An 18,326-nucleotide genomic window follows, 5' to 3' on the forward strand; every position below is an offset into this window, starting at 1 on the left:
GTTAATGGAAAGCAGAGCTAAACTGGAGTGCAATATGTGTGCATGAGCAAATGAGAGAGCAACAACAAGAGAGTTTGTCTGAGAGAGCAAGACGAATGGTCAAAGACCTGGAGGGTCAAGTGAGAAAGAAAAGAAAAAAAAAGACAATGTAGTTTGTGATTAGTTGTTTAGTTTGTGGACAGTCAGAAGAAAAGAGTGTGTGTGCAAAGAGGTGAACAGATGTAAGGGAGAACGACTACTGTACATGACAGGTGCAACTGCAAGAAACAGACAGACAGAGAGAATGGGAAAGAAGGAGAGACTGAAGCTTAGCTGAGGAGGCTCAGAGGAGGCCAAACTAGTAACAGCGTGAGCTTAGGTTCCCTTTACACATCATTAAATGTCTCTAATATCGCTAAATATGATTTAAATCACATTCGGTGACTCAGACACATGTGCATCTCTATCAGCCAGATAAAAATCACATGTCTTGGTTTTTCACTAGATGCAAATCTTGATAAGTCTCAACAGGCTCCAGTCCAAAAGGTGCTGTAACTGCACCTAAAGCTCTTTGAAAACTGGCAAAAAAAAATGTATAAAGAAGAAAAAGCAGCAACAGCTTAAAGTTTCTGTCATAAACGTAAGCAGCGAGAAAGCAGCTGAACAGCAACTAATGCTAACACAGACGAATATCCAGATTGTTGATGTGAGTCACCCACATTTAAAGTGCTTTAGTGGTTTTCCTCGTGCACTCCGATTGGATACCGCTCTCCTCCTATGTCAGACTTGCCTCCAAGGGGTCTGAAGACTGATGTAGCATCTGGGACGGCCCACACGGAACCGTCTCAGAACCACTTGAACTAGATGACCCACGGTGACAGGCACAAAGTGATTTTGTGCCAACTCCGGGGTTTTTGTCTCATATCCAAGAAATTTGTCTGGTCTGGCGAATCGTTACTGCAGTGGCCCCAGGCAGCGAACTTTCTTCTTGTGGCAGAAAAAGCATTTTTTTAACAAGACTACAGATCTCAAAGGAATACCGTTGTGCACATCATTGTAATGAGAAAATAAACACATGCATACAAATGTGTTTTAGTTGTAAGCGCACACTGAACCACACTTGAATGCACACATAACTACTATTTGTGTTGGACCTTGTAGCAAGAGGGGGCTAATAATGGGCAGTATGAGAGAAAGGGAAATTGTATGTGTCTTTTCATGGGGTTATATGAGGCTGGATCTCAAGTGTGCTGATGATGTGTGTCTTGCCAGGGCAATAAAAGGTGTGTATTATAGGTTTGGTGGCTTTTGTCCGTGTGTGTGTATGCACGTTTGTGTGCCCTGCAAGCATAAAACAAAGTGTGAGGGTGTATTTACCTTAATGGACAAAAACACTGTGTGTCTATTTTGACAAGGTGAGGGTAATACTGTCATTACTGTGCTCCCTCTCAAATAACAGCAACAGATCTATCAGAACACACACACACACACACACACACACACACACACACACACACACACACACACACACACACACACACACACACACACACACAAATATAAAACTGCACATACAAACACACTTGTACAAATGCTTAAATGGTGACATGTAAGTTCACAGGTACAAATTTATTATTGTACTTGAAGGCCTTCCTCTAACCAAACTAAATGCAACTCCAACCCTAATTTAATCCGAAATGGAACCTGAATTTAATCTAAAATGCAACCCTGAACTAGTTGCACAACAAAATGTCCTCACTTTGGAGGTTTTCCCTTTAACGTCCTATTGCTGTTGGAGCAACTTGGTCCTCATAAGGACAGAAAAGCAAGAGCACATACAAATACACCCATAAGCACAACACACGCACTCAGATGCATTTTACCAACATCTGAGTGGTATATGATGGAGGAAAATGGGGTGATATTTGAAGAAATGGCCTGAGAGGCTCTTTGTGACCCTTATTACTCATAAAGAGTAATAAGAGTCTAGATTTGGACTTCTGCTCTTGTTTTCCCTCGTGAGTCTGATTTCTCTCAATAGCTGCATTCTCACTGGGGTGGAAAATACATTTCAGTGCAGCATCCCCTCGGCTCAACATGTTTAAGGGTCACACGAGCTATCTCATGTTCCCAAAACTGAGGCCCAAAGTAGCTGGAAGTATAATAAAATGACGTGATTGTTCACTCTTTAAAATAAAAAATTACAAATTCTCAATTTAACTTTCCATCAAAAGTTACCAGAAGCCACATGAAATTAAAACAAAATTCTAGCTACGAGCAGTGAAGATTGTTTAACTTCTAAGGAGAAAAGTGTCAAAAGCAGGAAGATTGGAGTTGTGGAATCTACACAAAGGTACACACTTTTACACTGACCATCTCCTCGATAACACATAACCTTTAAAATAACTTTAATGTCTTTTTGACTTGTCCCGATGCACTGATACTGTTTGCAGAGGTCTTCAGCTGTCCCCTCTCTTAAGCTGAATCTACAAAAGATGAACAGCATTTGTGCTTTGCAGCGTCCAAGCAAGCTGAAGCTACGTGACGTCCCCAGTTTAGACAGGAATGAAGAAAAAAACCCTCTTTTTGTGTTTGCATTTACAAAAAGTAAATTCATTCATAAAAACAGAGGGAGTGTCTCTCTGTTAAGACAAATGCCTGTGTGTATATGTTAAGACAGAAAGGGAGCGTTTCTCGAGATAAAGCGAGCAGCGTTATTAATGTGTGGGAGTTGCCAGTGTTACGGTTATCATCTGGAGTCACTTATTCTGTCCCATCGAGCTGAGTCCTACTTACACCCGTTTTCAGAGAGTGGTTGTATTTATTGTCTGCCCCCGCAGAGCACTGGAGAAAAGGGAAGACTGTGACTTAAACAGTCAGTGATCCCTTTTTTTGTTTGCTTTTGAGAGGTGGATGAAGTACTAAGAACTTGTATTTGACTAGAAGTAGCAATACCACAGTGTCAAAATACTGCTGTTAAAAGTGGAGCTAATTTTAACAACTTTATCTGCTGTGTAGATTTTTTTCCCCACCAGCGATGGATAAAGTTTTATCATAACGTATAATTTGACATTATAATTTATTTGTTGATTACATTTTATGTTATTAATCTGAATATGCAAAGTAAGTAGTAACTACAGTCATCAAATAAATGTAGCTGAGCAAAAAGCACCACATTTGCTTCTGCAATGAAGCGGAGTAGAGGTATAAAGTAGCAGAAAATGGAAATACTCGAGTACTTCTTTTGTCCAACCAAAAGTTCAAAATCCAAAACCAGCAAGATTTAAGGAGCTGGAACCAGAAAACGTTGAACACTTTGCTTAAAAATGACTGAAACAAATATTCAGTCCTATGGGACTGATACAACTTTCCTATAATACACAATCCTTCAAAGCTTATGTTCACGCTGATCAGTGGAGAGCGCTACAACATCACTTCATATGTCAAACACATGACTGACACATTTCTTATCTATTTGCTTGAAACACACAAATGGCCAACAGGAACTTCATCCACTCTGATTGAAGCTAATGATTCATGACGCGACGCAACAAGGAAGAAGAAAATCTCACAAGCAAGTGGCACACCTGCACACACACACACACCTGCACACACACACACACACACACACACACACACACACACACACACACACAACCAGTGGCTGAACAACCAATAAAAGCAAAACTTTTCATTTTCATATCGTATAAAGCCTTGGTGGACGTTGACCCAGCAGGAGCAAAAACAAGGTCCAGTATATCATAAGCCGCCATAAGTCGCACACAGCAGGGAGTTAAATACACACAGACAGCCAAGGAGGATGTTTAACCATCAGGAAAAAACAGACAGCTGGTGTATCTGACTCACGTTCAGACGTGGAGGTCCTCTCCTCTCTCTCGGCGGAGACAAAGGGGTCCATATCTTAGCCGTGTAGAGACCCTCTGCACTTGGCTGAGATGGTAATTTAGTTTAGTCCCCTTTCTTCATCACTGCTGGCTAACTAATCTTACAAACGTCAACTAGCTTAGCTAATTAGCAGCACTGGAAAACATGCTGACACTCTCGTTTTTGTTTGTTTGTTCTCATCTACCTTAAATGTTAACTTTCTGTACCGTGTCGTGAGGCCGGAGTAAGACTTCCACTCACACTCTGTGACTGTAACGACATCCTGACATCCAATTATCCAGGTAACTAACTTCACCTGGCTTCCCCTCCCTCGGTAGATTTGACTTTGAGGATGCAATTCCATCTTTGACCACACTGACGTTCAGCAGCCATTACAAAGGAGGTGGCGCTGTTTCACTCGTTTGAGGAAAACTCAATCAAATGAATCAATACAATAAGTGTCTGTTACAGTGTATGTCTGTTATTAATCTTATCTTTTTCCCAAAATGACAGTGACTCTACTACATATGATAATGTCCTGCTGACAAACTGTGGAGACTCATGAAGGATGGTGACTGGCAGACTCTTCATTACCATATATATACAGTTTTTGCACATCTGCATAAACTGTGTTTCCATGTCAAAACTCATATATTTCCTTACCGAGAGGACAAACCTTTCCTTTGCCTCTGGCTTCTAAATGTCACGTTCCTGCAGTCGAGACGCATTTGGCTGCATCAGTGTTTAGACATGACCGTGTCATGACTGAATCATGTCTCATGCATCATGATGATTTGTGATTTGTGTCCATGTCTAATGAAAACATATTGTCACAGCAGCTCCTTCTTTTTCCAAAACGTAGCTTTTCTACCCCCTTTTTGTGGCAGTGTGCCACATGGTGATGGAGGCACTTCAGGTCAAATGTAAACTTTATCTAATATATCTAATTTCATACTTATTTGTGGTAATCTGGTGGGCTACAAAGCATTATCTTAATTAACTTTTGATGTAAATGCCTCTCCATCATCAAAACTCCCGCTGGGCCTCCAAGTGGCAGCTTACAAAAACCCGGTGATTAGAGCCCAGACAAAATTAGCAAAAGATCTCAAAGGATCAGTAGCCCCCAGAGGTAATCACTTCATTTGTAAAATGTGACCATCCAACCAATGTCTGCTTTGTGAGCCAAAAAAAAAGAGAATATTGTAGCCGTTGCTGAACTTTTAAGCCAAATAGCTTGAAACTCAATCCAGAGCAAATCATTTCCCATCACGCACATACAGTAGCTGATGCAGGTGGAGAGTAATTGCATTTCCTCGTTCCCTTGAAGCCTTGACGTCAGTTTAAGTTGGACAGAACTCGTAAGCAGCAGGCATTGTTCTAAGCCAGACAGTGATCAGCGCTGATTGGTTGATCTCAGGCCAGGCTCATCTCAAATAAGCTGACGGATATGCCACCAGGGGATTTGATTATTTCCTCCTCTTTGATTGAAGGAGTGCTAATCAGTGAAATCAGCTCCTGCTGTCTTGTGACACAACTATTCCTCATTAAAGGTTCAGTCACTGTTGATCTTAAGTGTTTTTACAAAAATACCAATGGATGGCTTTGGCTTTGGCTTTTTAGTAAGGTAAGGTACCAACTTGCCCAGAGCTTTCAGGCACACTTTGCATTACTGAAACAGCTTTTCCTTTACATATTGGATAAACCATTTCCACATGAAGCTATCAAGTGCCTGTTTTGGAAAAAATCCCTTCACAACATTGCTGTGGAGATCTGCAGTCTCCTCTCCTTTTTCTCCCTTTTGTGCTCCTGTGTTCCCCCTTCCTTTTGTCTCATCTGTCTCTCCCCTGTCTGTCCAGCCTTCTTGTTGATCGAACAGTGTGCTCAATCGTACAATCAAGAGTATTTCTTGAATCATCTGCCTACCAGTGCGGTAATGCCCTCCTCTTCATTGTACTTAGTCTGTCAGTCTGTCTTGTACCAGTTCCTGTGTTTTGTGCTCAGGTGATTCCAGTCACCTGCTCTTGTCTGTGCCCTGCCTGCCCCCGTGGAAATCCTGCCACCTCACCCCCATTTAGACTGTCAGTACCTTCAGTGGTAACCTCGGATCACCTGAAACCCCACCTGCGTACCGCGTTTGGATTCGGATTAGGAACTACTTGGACTTTGCACCAACTCTTTTCTTCTGTTTTTTTTTATGTTCTGTCTACTCTGTCTGAGCTCAGCATTAGTCTGTAAAAACCTTATAAAATTGCAAACCTTAAAAAATAAGATTTTTTTTGTTTTTATCTGCTGTGGTTAAAAGGGCACTAAGAATTAGTAATACAAATACTACATTTTGTGGTGGTTGGTATTGTCTGTGCTGTTAATTTGAAGGTCCACTTCCTGTGTTCTGTTGTGTTGGCTGTAACTTTACGTTTTGTTTTCCTGAGGCTCCCTTCCCCCCCGATGCGTCGAGGAGTGATTGGGCACACCTGAGTTCACTTCCTGAAATTAGGACGCCTATTTAACCTCTGCGGAGACGCTCCTCGACGCCAGAGTATACTTCCACGTACCGTGGTATCAGTTGGTCTCGAGTCTCTTGTGGTAAAGTACTTGTTGATATCTCGTTAAACCTTTTTGGAGTAATAGTTTGTCTCTTCTCTTTTCGTTCCAGTGCCTCCCATGCCCACACAGCCCAGCACTCTCTGGACCTCTCTGAGTTTGTGTTTGTTTGGACCTCACGCTGCCAGCGACTGTTTGAGTTATTGCCTTTCTTGTGAAAATAAAACTTTTGTTAACCTTCTCCGTTTCCGCTCCTGGGTCTCTCTCTGCACCCGCCGTCACACATTTTGTTTTACACCAACACTCTAATGCAAAAGTGAGCTGGACAAAAACACGCTACTGTACCTACCTTTAATTCAGCTTTGAAAAAAACAAAAACAAAAACAGATGAACCATAAGAGTATAAGACAAAGAAGCAGGCTGTCAGTTTTTGGTTATGGGTCTTTATTGGCCTCCATGAACCATGTTTAAACAATGACAATAGCAAAATGAAATACAAATAAATCAAAAAACCTTTAGGGCTCATGTCCACTGGCACCTCTTCTACCTGTAGCACATTTAACTGCTGCCCATGTGCACCTCCCACTGTAACTACACACCAGCTTAACTCAGCTCCTTTGCTCATGAGAATATGTCTACTCTTGGTTGTTTGATTTTTTTTTTCAGCACAGTCAACTTGTAGCAACTGTTGAGGTCCCTTTTGTTACTGCCTGCTGAACTACTGCTGTGCACTGGCTTCATCCAAGGAAAATGCAGTTTATTTCCACAATAAGAAGTTAGTCTTTTTGGTCTAAAAACAAGTTAATTGAAAGATGCTCGTTTCAGTATCTCTGAGCTAAGGTGGTTCTAAGGTAGTATACTCACTTCACTCAAGTGTTACTGCAAGACAGGGTGTGATAGGGGACGTCTGCAGTGGCTAACAATGTAAAACCGTCATCCGAAAACGAGGCCTTCTTGTTTTGTCTCAAGGCAGCGCCACATATGCAGATCCTCTGTAGACACAAAGCCTAGCAGGTGTTTATAATGCGGCTAAGGGAGAAAGATACAGAACAACTGAATCCTCCAGTTCAAAGGCATCCACATTTGTCTCAAAACCTTTCGTGTCAGACTTATGCTCGTATGAAACAGTTTTGTATTTGGAAAATAAGGTTTGGAGGAATGCAATGTTCAATAGAAAAGTCAGTGTTGTTAGTATGAAGTAAAACTTCTGTATGCCCAAACACCTCCCTTACCACCTTACCGTCGCCTGCACTATATTAACATCACACCACCGCCTGCACTGGCTAATGCTTTTGCAAATTGGTTAAATATGAACATAATTCTGTTGGAGATGGATTGCTAGAAGATATGAGGCATTGGTTTCGATACAGAGAGAGTGGAAAATTTAAAAAAAAAAAAAAACAACTCTTGATTGGCACCTACAGTTGCCAAAAAAAATCGCCATTGAATGTATTTAATTAGCATGAATTAACAAAAACAAAAACAAAATAGGCTCGACTCTCTAGCTGCAACCAACTACTATCCTGGCTGTTCTGTGAAACTTCTGACAGCTGGGAACACGTCAGAGAAGCCAAACCTTTACGCTTGTTAAACAATTCCTATTGCTAACTGTGCCAAAGCTCAGCAGTAGCTTAGTAAGCAATCAGTAAATTGCGGCCCATCCACAAAGGCTACATACAGTAGATTTCTTGTTCTCTGGTATAAAATAAAAGCTGAAATGCCCCCAAAATTATTTCAAATATAGCCTTGTATTTTTTTTTTTCAGTTGGCATACAGGCAGTTTTAAAATGATACAACAGGTAGAATGGGTGTCACAGGCTGTGGAGAATAAATAAACTCACAGTCCTAGCATGTTCAGAGTCAAAAAGTTTTTCATCTGAGAGCATTGCTACACTTCTACCTCACGCAACTGTCAAACTGGTACCCGTTCGGATGATCCTTTCAACCACAGCAGTCTTGTAGCTACATTAGAGTAGGCGAGATACAGTAATGTGTATGAGTCCAGAACATACAGTATAGTCGCCATCATCAGTCAAAATATCTATTGCTTTGGTGGAGGCTGTGCAGCCCGTTGGGAGTCAGCTCAGGTCTTGCTCTATCTGTGTCTATCCAAGCTCTCTGCCCCGTCAGTCGTCTCTTCATTCTGTTTCAGACCTGATGATTTGGCCATTGATTCATGTGTACTTTGATTATTTATCTTGTTAAACAAATGGTTGAAAACAGAGACGTTTCAATCTGTAGTTAACCAGATTCTCTTTTCTTTTGGACAAGCCCAACATCCTCACATTTGGTTTGGTTTTCTTTCTGAAATGGATCTCTTGGACTCACCGACCTCAAGCAATTTTGAGTGTGATGCACGATGGATTACCTCTGTTTTTACATCTCATTATGGAGGTAAACGGATTCCTACCCTGTACAAAGACAAGAAGTCATTCAATACTTTAAACAAAGACAGGAACATTTTTAGAAAAAGAACCAATATGATCACTTTCACATTGTGGTGGTGGATAGTATTGTGTACCATATTTGCACTGTAAAATGTACAAAATATCACCATGTTGTTGGCTAGTGACCTGCAATCTTATTCACAAGCACTTTGAAGCATGTTTATTTATCTACAACATACAGTGTACTCTGAAACAGTAACACATTTATAAATAAATATTGCAATCTTAACAATCTTACAGTTCTCCGTTTTTTATTGTCGGTTCTTCATGACTCGTCACCTGAGCTTAACGAAGGTGAGGCAACCTCTGCCTGTTCTGTCTCCTTCTTTTCACTTCTTCTCTTATGTGCTATCATTCACCAGCAGGTCTATTGTTTTCAGCCTTTGCCCTTGGCCTTTGCTTCCTTCCTCACCCTCTCAAATGTTAATTTAAATAAATAGATCTCTAGGAGAAAAAAAAAAGAATCATATATCCTTAAAATCTTAATAAATCTCTGAAATAAAAAGCTACAATTAATTTCTTCCCAAATTAGGACAAACGTGACAAGGAAAAACATATTAAAAACATTCTATTTATCAAAAGGGACAAACAAAATGGGGGGAATAACTATGTTCAGCAAGAACAAACATGTTTCATGAACCCATATCTATTCGTGAGATATTCAAGCGTGTCACTCCATTTTTGTTCGTCATGTCATTCAGTCTATCGTGTTAGCTCCATGTATCACACTGTCGGTACTCTGGTCTGTCTTGTCGCCTACATGGTTTCTGTTTAAATAATCCTCATTATTAAGTGTTCGGTCAGGCTTTGCAAAGCCCAAGCAGCCTCCTTTTTATGTGAGACACCTCAGTCCCCCCCAACCTTTAGTTTACAGACAGTATTTCACAGTATTTCACTGTGTACTTTAGTCCACAAAGTTTCTACTGCTGTCCAATAACAGAAAAGGAGAGGGGCCAGGGGATGACAGGACTGGTTCTGAATACAGGGAGAAAGCCGTCATTGGCCGGAAGGTTTCAGGAAACAGGAAGTAAGCCTCAAATGTGGCTAATGTCCTTTCCTGTTTGTAATTGTGCAAGTTTAAATGCCTCTGTCTTGGATCGTAGGGAGAAACAGTCATATCATTTTCCGACTCTTCACACATTCTGCTGTTTGAGGAAAGACTGCCTGTATTCAGTGCTGAATGGAAACTCCCACTGGTGCCTGAATTTATAGTTGAGTACTTGGAATACATATATTTTTTTTACATGTTACAAGTTACTTATGAGCAATGCAAATGGGTCACATGATCGAACAAAAAAAAACAGATTATACCTTTGATGTGCACCTATTCTTCAGTAATCATAATCAGTGATTCATTATATAACCATTCAGCAGACTTGGCAGGATAATGAAAGGTTTGTATATTAAAACTGGATCTATCGATAATCAATCAACAGCCACAGCCAGTGCTGGCAATACACCATATGAGTAAAAAATACTGCGATCCTCGTTTAAATGTATAGTGGCTTAATAGTGTTTTTCCAATAACATACCCTGAATTTACTGTATAGCACAATGGTTTACTGGTATTCTGAAAATAACCATTCATAACCAACAGTGACGTTATCATTGATTTTTACACTAATATTTTTACAATAAATAATATAAAACAAATTCATAATGTTATTTATTGTTTGCTACCATTGATTTCAGTGTGAGCTAGTGCTGACAGTATGCTTTCCATGGCCTAAGGGGAGCTAAATGTAAGCATCCCCTGCACTGTCTGTTCAATAATCTTTTCAACTCTTTGCCACACTTAATGTTCCCTTCACTGTTCTCATATTTCTCCCATTCTCCCTCCCTTCATCCACTGCAAAGGCATTACAGGTGAATTGTATTCATTGTCCAATCTCCCCCTCCTGCACTCATCCTCTGCCCCTTCATTTCTCAGTCTCTTTCCCCTCAGTCACAGATTGTCTTGTAGCCTCTCCATGTAGGTTCTGATTTCAGACTGACCCAGGTCCATATCCTGGCACACCCACTTGATGTCATCCTCACTCCCATTGGTCACCAGTGAAGAGTTGGTGTATGGGCCACCCCCACCAGAATTATCGTTTGGCAGAACAGTGGCAAAAGACGTGAACTGGACGCGTTTGCGTTTGGCGGCTGCAACTGCAGCTGCAGCCGTGGCTCGGGGGGAATTATTCAGATGCTCCGCTTGGCCAGTGGCATTTTTTCCACCTGTAGTGATTGTTGAAAGGCACTGATGAGGTTCTGGAACAGATCTGGGCAAGGTTTGTCCGTGGGTGATGCCTCGGTGTCCACCTGTGCCACCACTCCCACTGATGGTGCCCATACCCGTGCCCACGCCCATCACCAAGGTGTTACCAGCCCCGTTCAGCAGGTACTTGTTCTCTTCGTATCCTCCTTCATTCCGGTCTATGATGGTGGTGCACTCATCAGGCAGGCCGCCCTGGCACTGATCGGAGTGGTCAGCCAAAAGGTCGGCCTCATTGCCAAGCCACACCCAGTCATGGGCGTGGTTCATGTTGCCTCCTGCTTCCAGCACAGGGACCTGCTTGTGACGGTATCTGCAGATGTAGGACCATAGTTAGTCTACGATTGAAAAACACGTTTGAAAAAGTGCAATTACAGGCTGGTGTTGAGTTTTTAATATTGATAAAGGTCACCCTAGATGTCTAAGGGGTGTCTACTCTACTAAGTGAAATGAAATTAATTCAACACAAAGATAAATGGTTAAGTGATTTTTCAATAAACTAAAGGCTTGAATAGTTTATTAAAAAATCACCAGAATTAAAACTTCAGTTGCAGTTGCTCCCACTGAAATTTAAATTAAAAAAATCTGTACAAAATAGTACAATATAAATAACCATAAATAAACATGAAATATGTAAATGTAAATATGCAAAATACGTGTATTATGCTCTAATAAATAGCAGCCGCCTCTATAGAAATATATCTGTAACAGTCTACATTAAGTAACAAGAATAATAGAATACTAGAAAACTAGTGCTAATAGTATAATAATAACAATAATAATAATGTAATTATATATATATATTATAATGACGTTATTAAGTTTATAATGACATAATAGTAGTAGAATAATGCAGTACACAAATGCAGTATCAATAATATACAGATGCACAATTGAATTATTGCACATATTGATTAGATTATTATATTCAAATGATTGCAATTATTTAGTAAATAATTATAATAATTTGAATATAATTCCTATAATCATTATTAGAATAATAGCTGCATGAAACATATATTTGGACAAAAATGATTAGATTAGACAAGCAAATTCAAACAAATGAAATCAGGAATTCACTTTGGGCTTGAAAGCAAACAAAAATAAATGAACCAAGTTTAGCCAATAAAAACATTGTCTGTCGATATCAGGTGCTTGAGTTCTTCAGGTTATATGTTGGTCCACACAGAGATCGTTCACCTGTGATGTTAATAGATGAAGGTCTTACTATTCAACCTAACAACACACTTTTAATACAGAGTTTCCTCTAAATGATAAAAACAAGAGAGTCCTAAATAATCACAACATTTTACCTGAAGGCAAAGCTGACACAGTTGATGAGGAAGACCAGTATTGCCAGGCAGAATACACCCAAAAGGGCATACATTCCAATCTCCAGGTCCGACAGTCCTCTCGTGGTCTGGGTCAGCTCACTATCCCCGGTGCCTGGTACCTCCACTTGTGCTGGGTAGCTACTATAGTCGCCTGCTTGGCTGGGGCCCCCACCCCGGCTGCTGCTGCTGCCTCCGCCCACAGCTTTACCACCTGAAGCACGATGGGTTACTGTACTCTTGGTCGTTGTGCTGACCTGATTGATGAGAAAGAGCGCGAAATATTAACTTAAGTTAATTACTTGCTCATAATTGCTAAATGCAGAAATACTGTACAATATAATTAAATGTGGTGGGCTAAAATATTTCCAAATTTTACTGAACACTCACTCCTGGCAGTGTCACGTCATTCCCTTCCCAATGAGTTAAGTAAGCATATCCAAACTATCCAATCACTATGTAGAAAATTACTTCTGTTACTGACTGCACTGACAACGTATTGGAAAAAAAAAACTGCACTTAATCATCCATCCATCAACCCGCCCACCTTCCTCATGGCTCCTTCCTCTCGATCCACCGCTGCACTGTTGGACTTCCACTCTCCATCCTTTGTTCGCTGCTCACTGGTGCTGTTGTCCATCCCTCCTCCGTCGTCCTGTCCACCTCTTCCCAACACGCCTCTTTCCTCACTCTTTGCTCCAAACTTCACGATCACATTGCCAACTCCAGATGCCAGAACGCTCTTCCTTTTGGATTTTTGGCAGGTCTCAGAGATGACCATCTCTACACGAACCAGTGTTCCCTGTCCGTCGCCCTCTGCCACTACAATAGGCCAGTGTTGTTCCTAATAGAAAACAGAGACAGTGTGAAGGTAAACAGCAGTAAAAATTTGTACGTCTTGTACTGTGGATGCCATACTGTCACTTTTGCAAAATCTGCCAACACCATCTGTCAAAAATCTGTAAAACTTTAAAAAATATGTCAGATAACAAAGACTTTCAATGACTTGTACCTGATTGGTTATGGAGATAACACTCTCATCCAATGACACGGCCGAGAGGAGGAAGTCTTTGGGGTCATAGACATCGAGCGGTGTCACTGAACCGTCACTGTACTGGATCCACGCACTGATCACCGCTTCCTGAAACACAATTAGGATGGCTACAATTCTCAGAGCATACATCCAATAACGAGCGTTTGGGATATAGGCAGGATTTCTGGTGGTCTTTTGAGATTGGAGTATGTGCACAGGTGATCAAGCGCTATTTGATCCATCCCGCTCTGCAATCTCTACTGCTTGCCATTCGGGTCTTTGTAGCCTGTCAGTGTGCTTCCTATACAGATCTCAGTAAATCAGTGCACCTTTATTCAGCTCATGTGGGTATGCATACACACATTCATACTACAAAGCAACAACTTCAGTCTTCCTGTGTTTGCTGCAGCTTAGAGTTGGATGTTTTTGCTAATTGGTCTATGAAGGATACCTGCATCACTGACAATGGAATGGAAGAAAATATATTGCACCATAAAGACCTGGTACTTAAAGCTGCACTCATAGATATTTTCGTATTACCGACACATAAAATGAGTATGTGAAATATATGATGGTGTCACTTATAGTGACAAGCCCCAGAGATCAGAGTCATCAAACTCTGCAGCTTTGTGGAGCTTCTTAGCATCTTTAAGATCATTGTCCTGGCTTTTCTCACCACTCACATCAGCGCTGTATCCATGCAACATGATATACCTAAACATACTGAACAGGTTGATTCCCAGTGACTCCCAAAACTAAATATATAACCATTCCCAAAGTGGCATACTTTGTTGGAGAGTGACAGCGTCAGGCGTATCAAACCGTGACGCCGAACCTCCATCATACAGGGGTGTCCTGGGTGAAAGTCTTATGTGTGTTTGTCGCATCCTTCCACCCCACCTCCTCCATATGAGGACTTCCTTGCTCTTTATACTATGTCACCTGACTTCAACAATTTCTCCGTAATAACTATATCAGTTTATGTACAACTTGTTCTGGTGCCCCAAAGTGGCAGGGGGGGAAAAAAAATTACTGCTCATTTAAGTCTTTTGCCCTTCATAGAGAATGACTTAAACTAGTTTAGAGGATATTTACATGAATTAGGTGAAAGGACTGATCGCTCTCTAATAGTTTTTGGGGGCTTTAGCTTACCGCACTACTTGCCCTGTTAAACCAGCTTTTCTGAGAACATGTGATGTGAAGATATTCATTGGTCTTGGCCTTGGTAGACAGCGTGAAATGTTATTTCAAAAGTTTCAGCTGTTTGTCTCTCAACACAATGGAAATACATAGCATGTTGTCACACTTGGAGGGAGACACAAAGAAGACACATCTACCCTCCCATCCATCTAACTACACACACACACACACACACACACAACTGCAACGACCTGAACATGTAAACATTCATTATTGAAATCTAACCACTTCTTTTTGTGCACAGACACGTCTTTTCTTTCCTGTATTTTCCTTCAGTTTCCGTATCTTCCATTGCAATGAGGACAAATACTGAATGTTTTTTTATGTCAACGCTCGTCTTTCAGCAGCAGCTATTCTCTATGTAAGAACTGAATTCAGCACATAATGTATTTTCTCTGCTTGTCTTTAAGTGATCCCACCTCACTAATTTCTCTTGATAAAACCCTTTGCATTCTTCAGTCAGAACACATAAAATATTGTGGATGTGCAAACCTCCCTACAAAAGTAATTAAACTCCACTTTATGCTTTAGCCCTTTCCTCTTCCCTCTCCACTTCTGTAACTTGCTATTTTTCTTGCTATCTTCTCTTCCTCCTTACTTTTCCTCTCCACAGTTGTGTCAACTTTCCACAGGTGATGGTGAGTTGATGAAAACAGGGAGATAGAAAAAGAAATTAATGTTTAAAGAAAATGCAAGATCAAATCTGTATTTTCATTGTAATAAGCTGCTTCTCATCCAATTAGCCCGTGGATAGAAATTATAACGTGAGGTATTGTTCATTAAAAAAAAAAGAAAACGCGAGGGAGGGAATGTGGGGGATGGGTGTGAGGGATAATAGCTTGAGATAGTGTGTTAAAATAACCCTTGGCAATGTGATCAGAATCGAGAATAGCTTGTAACATGGTGGCTGAGTGATATAGTATGCATGTGGGTGTACATTAGGTGAGCGTGTTTGTTTTTTAGCAGTGTGTTTTTTTCTGTGGATATTGTGTGGTTAAGTATTATGTACAGGAGCAAAAGAGGAGATAAGGTAATAGCATAATAATAAGCATATTTATTTTCAATTTTGTTGAACAAATATGTGACAAATGTAGCCCAGGTTGTCATTTAAACTGAGGATTGTCAGACATCTAACTGCCTACCTCACAATACTGTTTTATTGTTTTACTGGAGCCCTTCAGGTGGTTGCAAGTGTAACTAAGCAGTGCTACAGCCTGGAAGTTATGCACTCCTAATTTGAAACTGATTAGGGGATAGATAGCAGCAATTTGATGTTTGCCGCACAGAAATTACTGTTGAACTGTGATTACAACCTTCAGGGTATTACTGAAGAGATGGGAACACTAGAAAATGATGTCCATCAGTGTGTGTGTCTGTGTATGTTATACAAACCTAAAGCAATGAGGTTTCTATGTATGTTTATAATACGTCAAGTTACATTCTGAATACAACCCTCGGGGGATATGTTTCGCAGAGATGGCGGTATTTTGATGTGTGTGTGAGACAGGGAGTGTGTGAGTGTGTTTGCGTCCCTCTAGTGTGTCCTACCTGTTTAGGTGTGTGCAGCAGGTCTGTAGCTGTAGTCGTTAGCTGTATGGCTTGGTAGTTTCCAGGACTCGCGGACATACTGAGGGAGAGAGATGCCACCAGCTGGACTCCCAGGTCTGTGATGGTGACCTAAACAAACAATGGATATTGTAGGTCATTCACAGAGGCAGCCAATGAAAAAGCTGGACTTTTTCACTTGTTCGGTCCCATTTAAGTGGCCGGAAAGGGCAAGAAAGGGATTTCTTTTGTTTGAGAGACGAAGTTTGGTTCACCGAGATGATTCTTTTGTATGAAGTTTTAAAAAAAGAAGCGAAAGTAAATCGCTTTAAAGATGGGGATTCAAGAACTTTGGAAGTACGATGAAATTTTCATAAACTCTGTGGGGAAATTATGTAGTTGAAGCAATATTATAGTACAGTAGCAAAATAAAATTAAGCCATAGAATGGCATGCAATATTTAGAACTGACGATTTAAGACTCTGAACATGCTGAGTATAAAAGTAGTCTGAAATGAACCGCAATGGACGAACTTATAAAGGCTACCAAATGACATCACCTTTCCTAGGCTGTGTTATACCATAATATAGCCTGATTCTATCCTGCTCAGTATACTTTTGTATGAGTAATTTAAGTTCGATGTTCATTGGGATGTGTTTACCTTCTCTCTGAGGCGCTTCGGATGTTGTTTCCTTACATTTTTAGGCTAATTACCTCAATACCGTCTCCTTGCATGTAATCAGTGATCTGCAACAGGGGATATAGGATCTTAACCCATGCCAATACATAGCAATATGTTGGTTTACCTTGTCATCCAACACGGTCACAGTCTTTTCTGCCAAAATAGAGTCAGACAGCGGGGACAGAACCTGCGACGAAAGATCAAACAACACATGAACAGGTGTACAAGTGACATTTAAGTACATGTTATTATTAAATTAAGTGAAATCTGCATTATTAGAGTTGTAGACAATTCTACATATGCACAAAGCTCCTGAAAGCTTTCATTAAAAATTTGCACTCCGAGACTTTGTCACATTTCCTGCTCTAACACCGAGTTTCATGTTCGTCTTTCTAGGGAAAAAAAAACAACACACTTGTTGTTTAGTATTCTGTTTTCAGCGCCTGCAAAATCCAACTAAAAGGAAATCTGTTTCATTTGACAGGTGATAGAATGACAGCCTGTGCTTCAAAATGTTGCAAAATAATGATGGGAACAACACGGTCTTGCAAAATTGTGCTTCATCAAGTAAAGGAAATTAAAAGGACAGAAACTGTGGAGGACAGTACAGGAGAGAGGTGCATGAAAGAGTTTTTGTTGTTGTCTCCTTGATTATTGGGTTACAGTGAAGTGTTTAACATTGACAGAGGAGCATGAGAGCTGGTTAACACCACAGCGCTTTGGGCCATAGACACACACACACACACACACACACACACACACACACACACACCTGTAAAGGCTGACGACATTAGCAATTGTCTGTGGAAAGACAATGCTGGTTTTGGAAATACTGTGGCTGACTGTTCTCTCTCTCTCTCTCTCTCTCTCTCTCTCTCTCTCTCACACACACACACACACACACAATCACACACACACACACACACACACACACACACACACACACAGAGCGTTCACATCTGCCTCCCAGCTGTGCTCCAATGTGTCAGCAGTTCAACTAAGACAGTTTAGCATAAACAAGGCACAAGGCCAAAACTAAAGTAAAAGAGTGTGAATGAAAAGAGAATGTTAGAGTGTGTAGTGAGAGACAGCGAGCGAGGAAGAGGGAGAAATAAATGGAGTAGGTGTCAGAGAGAGAGAGACAATGACAAATAGAGGAGGACAGAAAGTGAGAGGGGGCAGAAAGAAGGAGCACGAAAGAGATTGAGGTACAGATGGAGAGACGGAGCAGCAGACAGACAGTGATAGAGATTAGGAGCCCCGTGTTGTAGTATACTACTCCGCCCGGCGACAGGAGGACAGGCAGATCTGATTGGTGTACAAAGAAAATCTCTCAGCGAACGTGTCGGGGCGTCAAACTCAATCCCACCCTCAGCGAGGTAACAAAATGCAATGATTGACGGCTCTGGGATTGCTCTTCAAGACA

The 18,326-nt window shown here is 40.9% G+C and overlaps 1 protein-coding gene across 1 annotated transcript in view; it reads right to left on the reverse strand.

Moving 5' to 3' along the window:
- Positions 1 to 10,797: 10,797 nt before the first annotated feature.
- si:dkey-215k6.1 (transmembrane protein 132D) overlaps positions 10,798 to 18,326 on the reverse strand; it is a 237,956-nt gene continuing 230,427 nt past the window's right edge. The window contains exons 11-16 of the mRNA XM_041937397.1: positions 17,025 to 17,087; positions 16,222 to 16,350; positions 13,453 to 13,581; positions 12,988 to 13,284; positions 12,423 to 12,697; positions 10,798 to 11,422 (exon numbers count right to left, since the gene is read on the reverse strand). Coding sequence (XP_041793331.1) covers positions 10,798 to 11,422; positions 12,423 to 12,697; positions 12,988 to 13,284; positions 13,453 to 13,581; positions 16,222 to 16,350; positions 17,025 to 17,087 — 1,518 coding nt within the window. The remainder of the gene's footprint in view (positions 11,423 to 12,422; positions 12,698 to 12,987; positions 13,285 to 13,452; positions 13,582 to 16,221; positions 16,351 to 17,024; positions 17,088 to 18,326) is intronic.

The sequence above is a fragment of the Chelmon rostratus genome, chromosome 5 (assembly GCF_017976325.1).
Source record: "Chelmon rostratus isolate fCheRos1 chromosome 5, fCheRos1.pri, whole genome shotgun sequence".
Classification (NCBI taxonomy): Eukaryota; Metazoa; Chordata; class Actinopteri; order Chaetodontiformes; family Chaetodontidae; genus Chelmon; species Chelmon rostratus.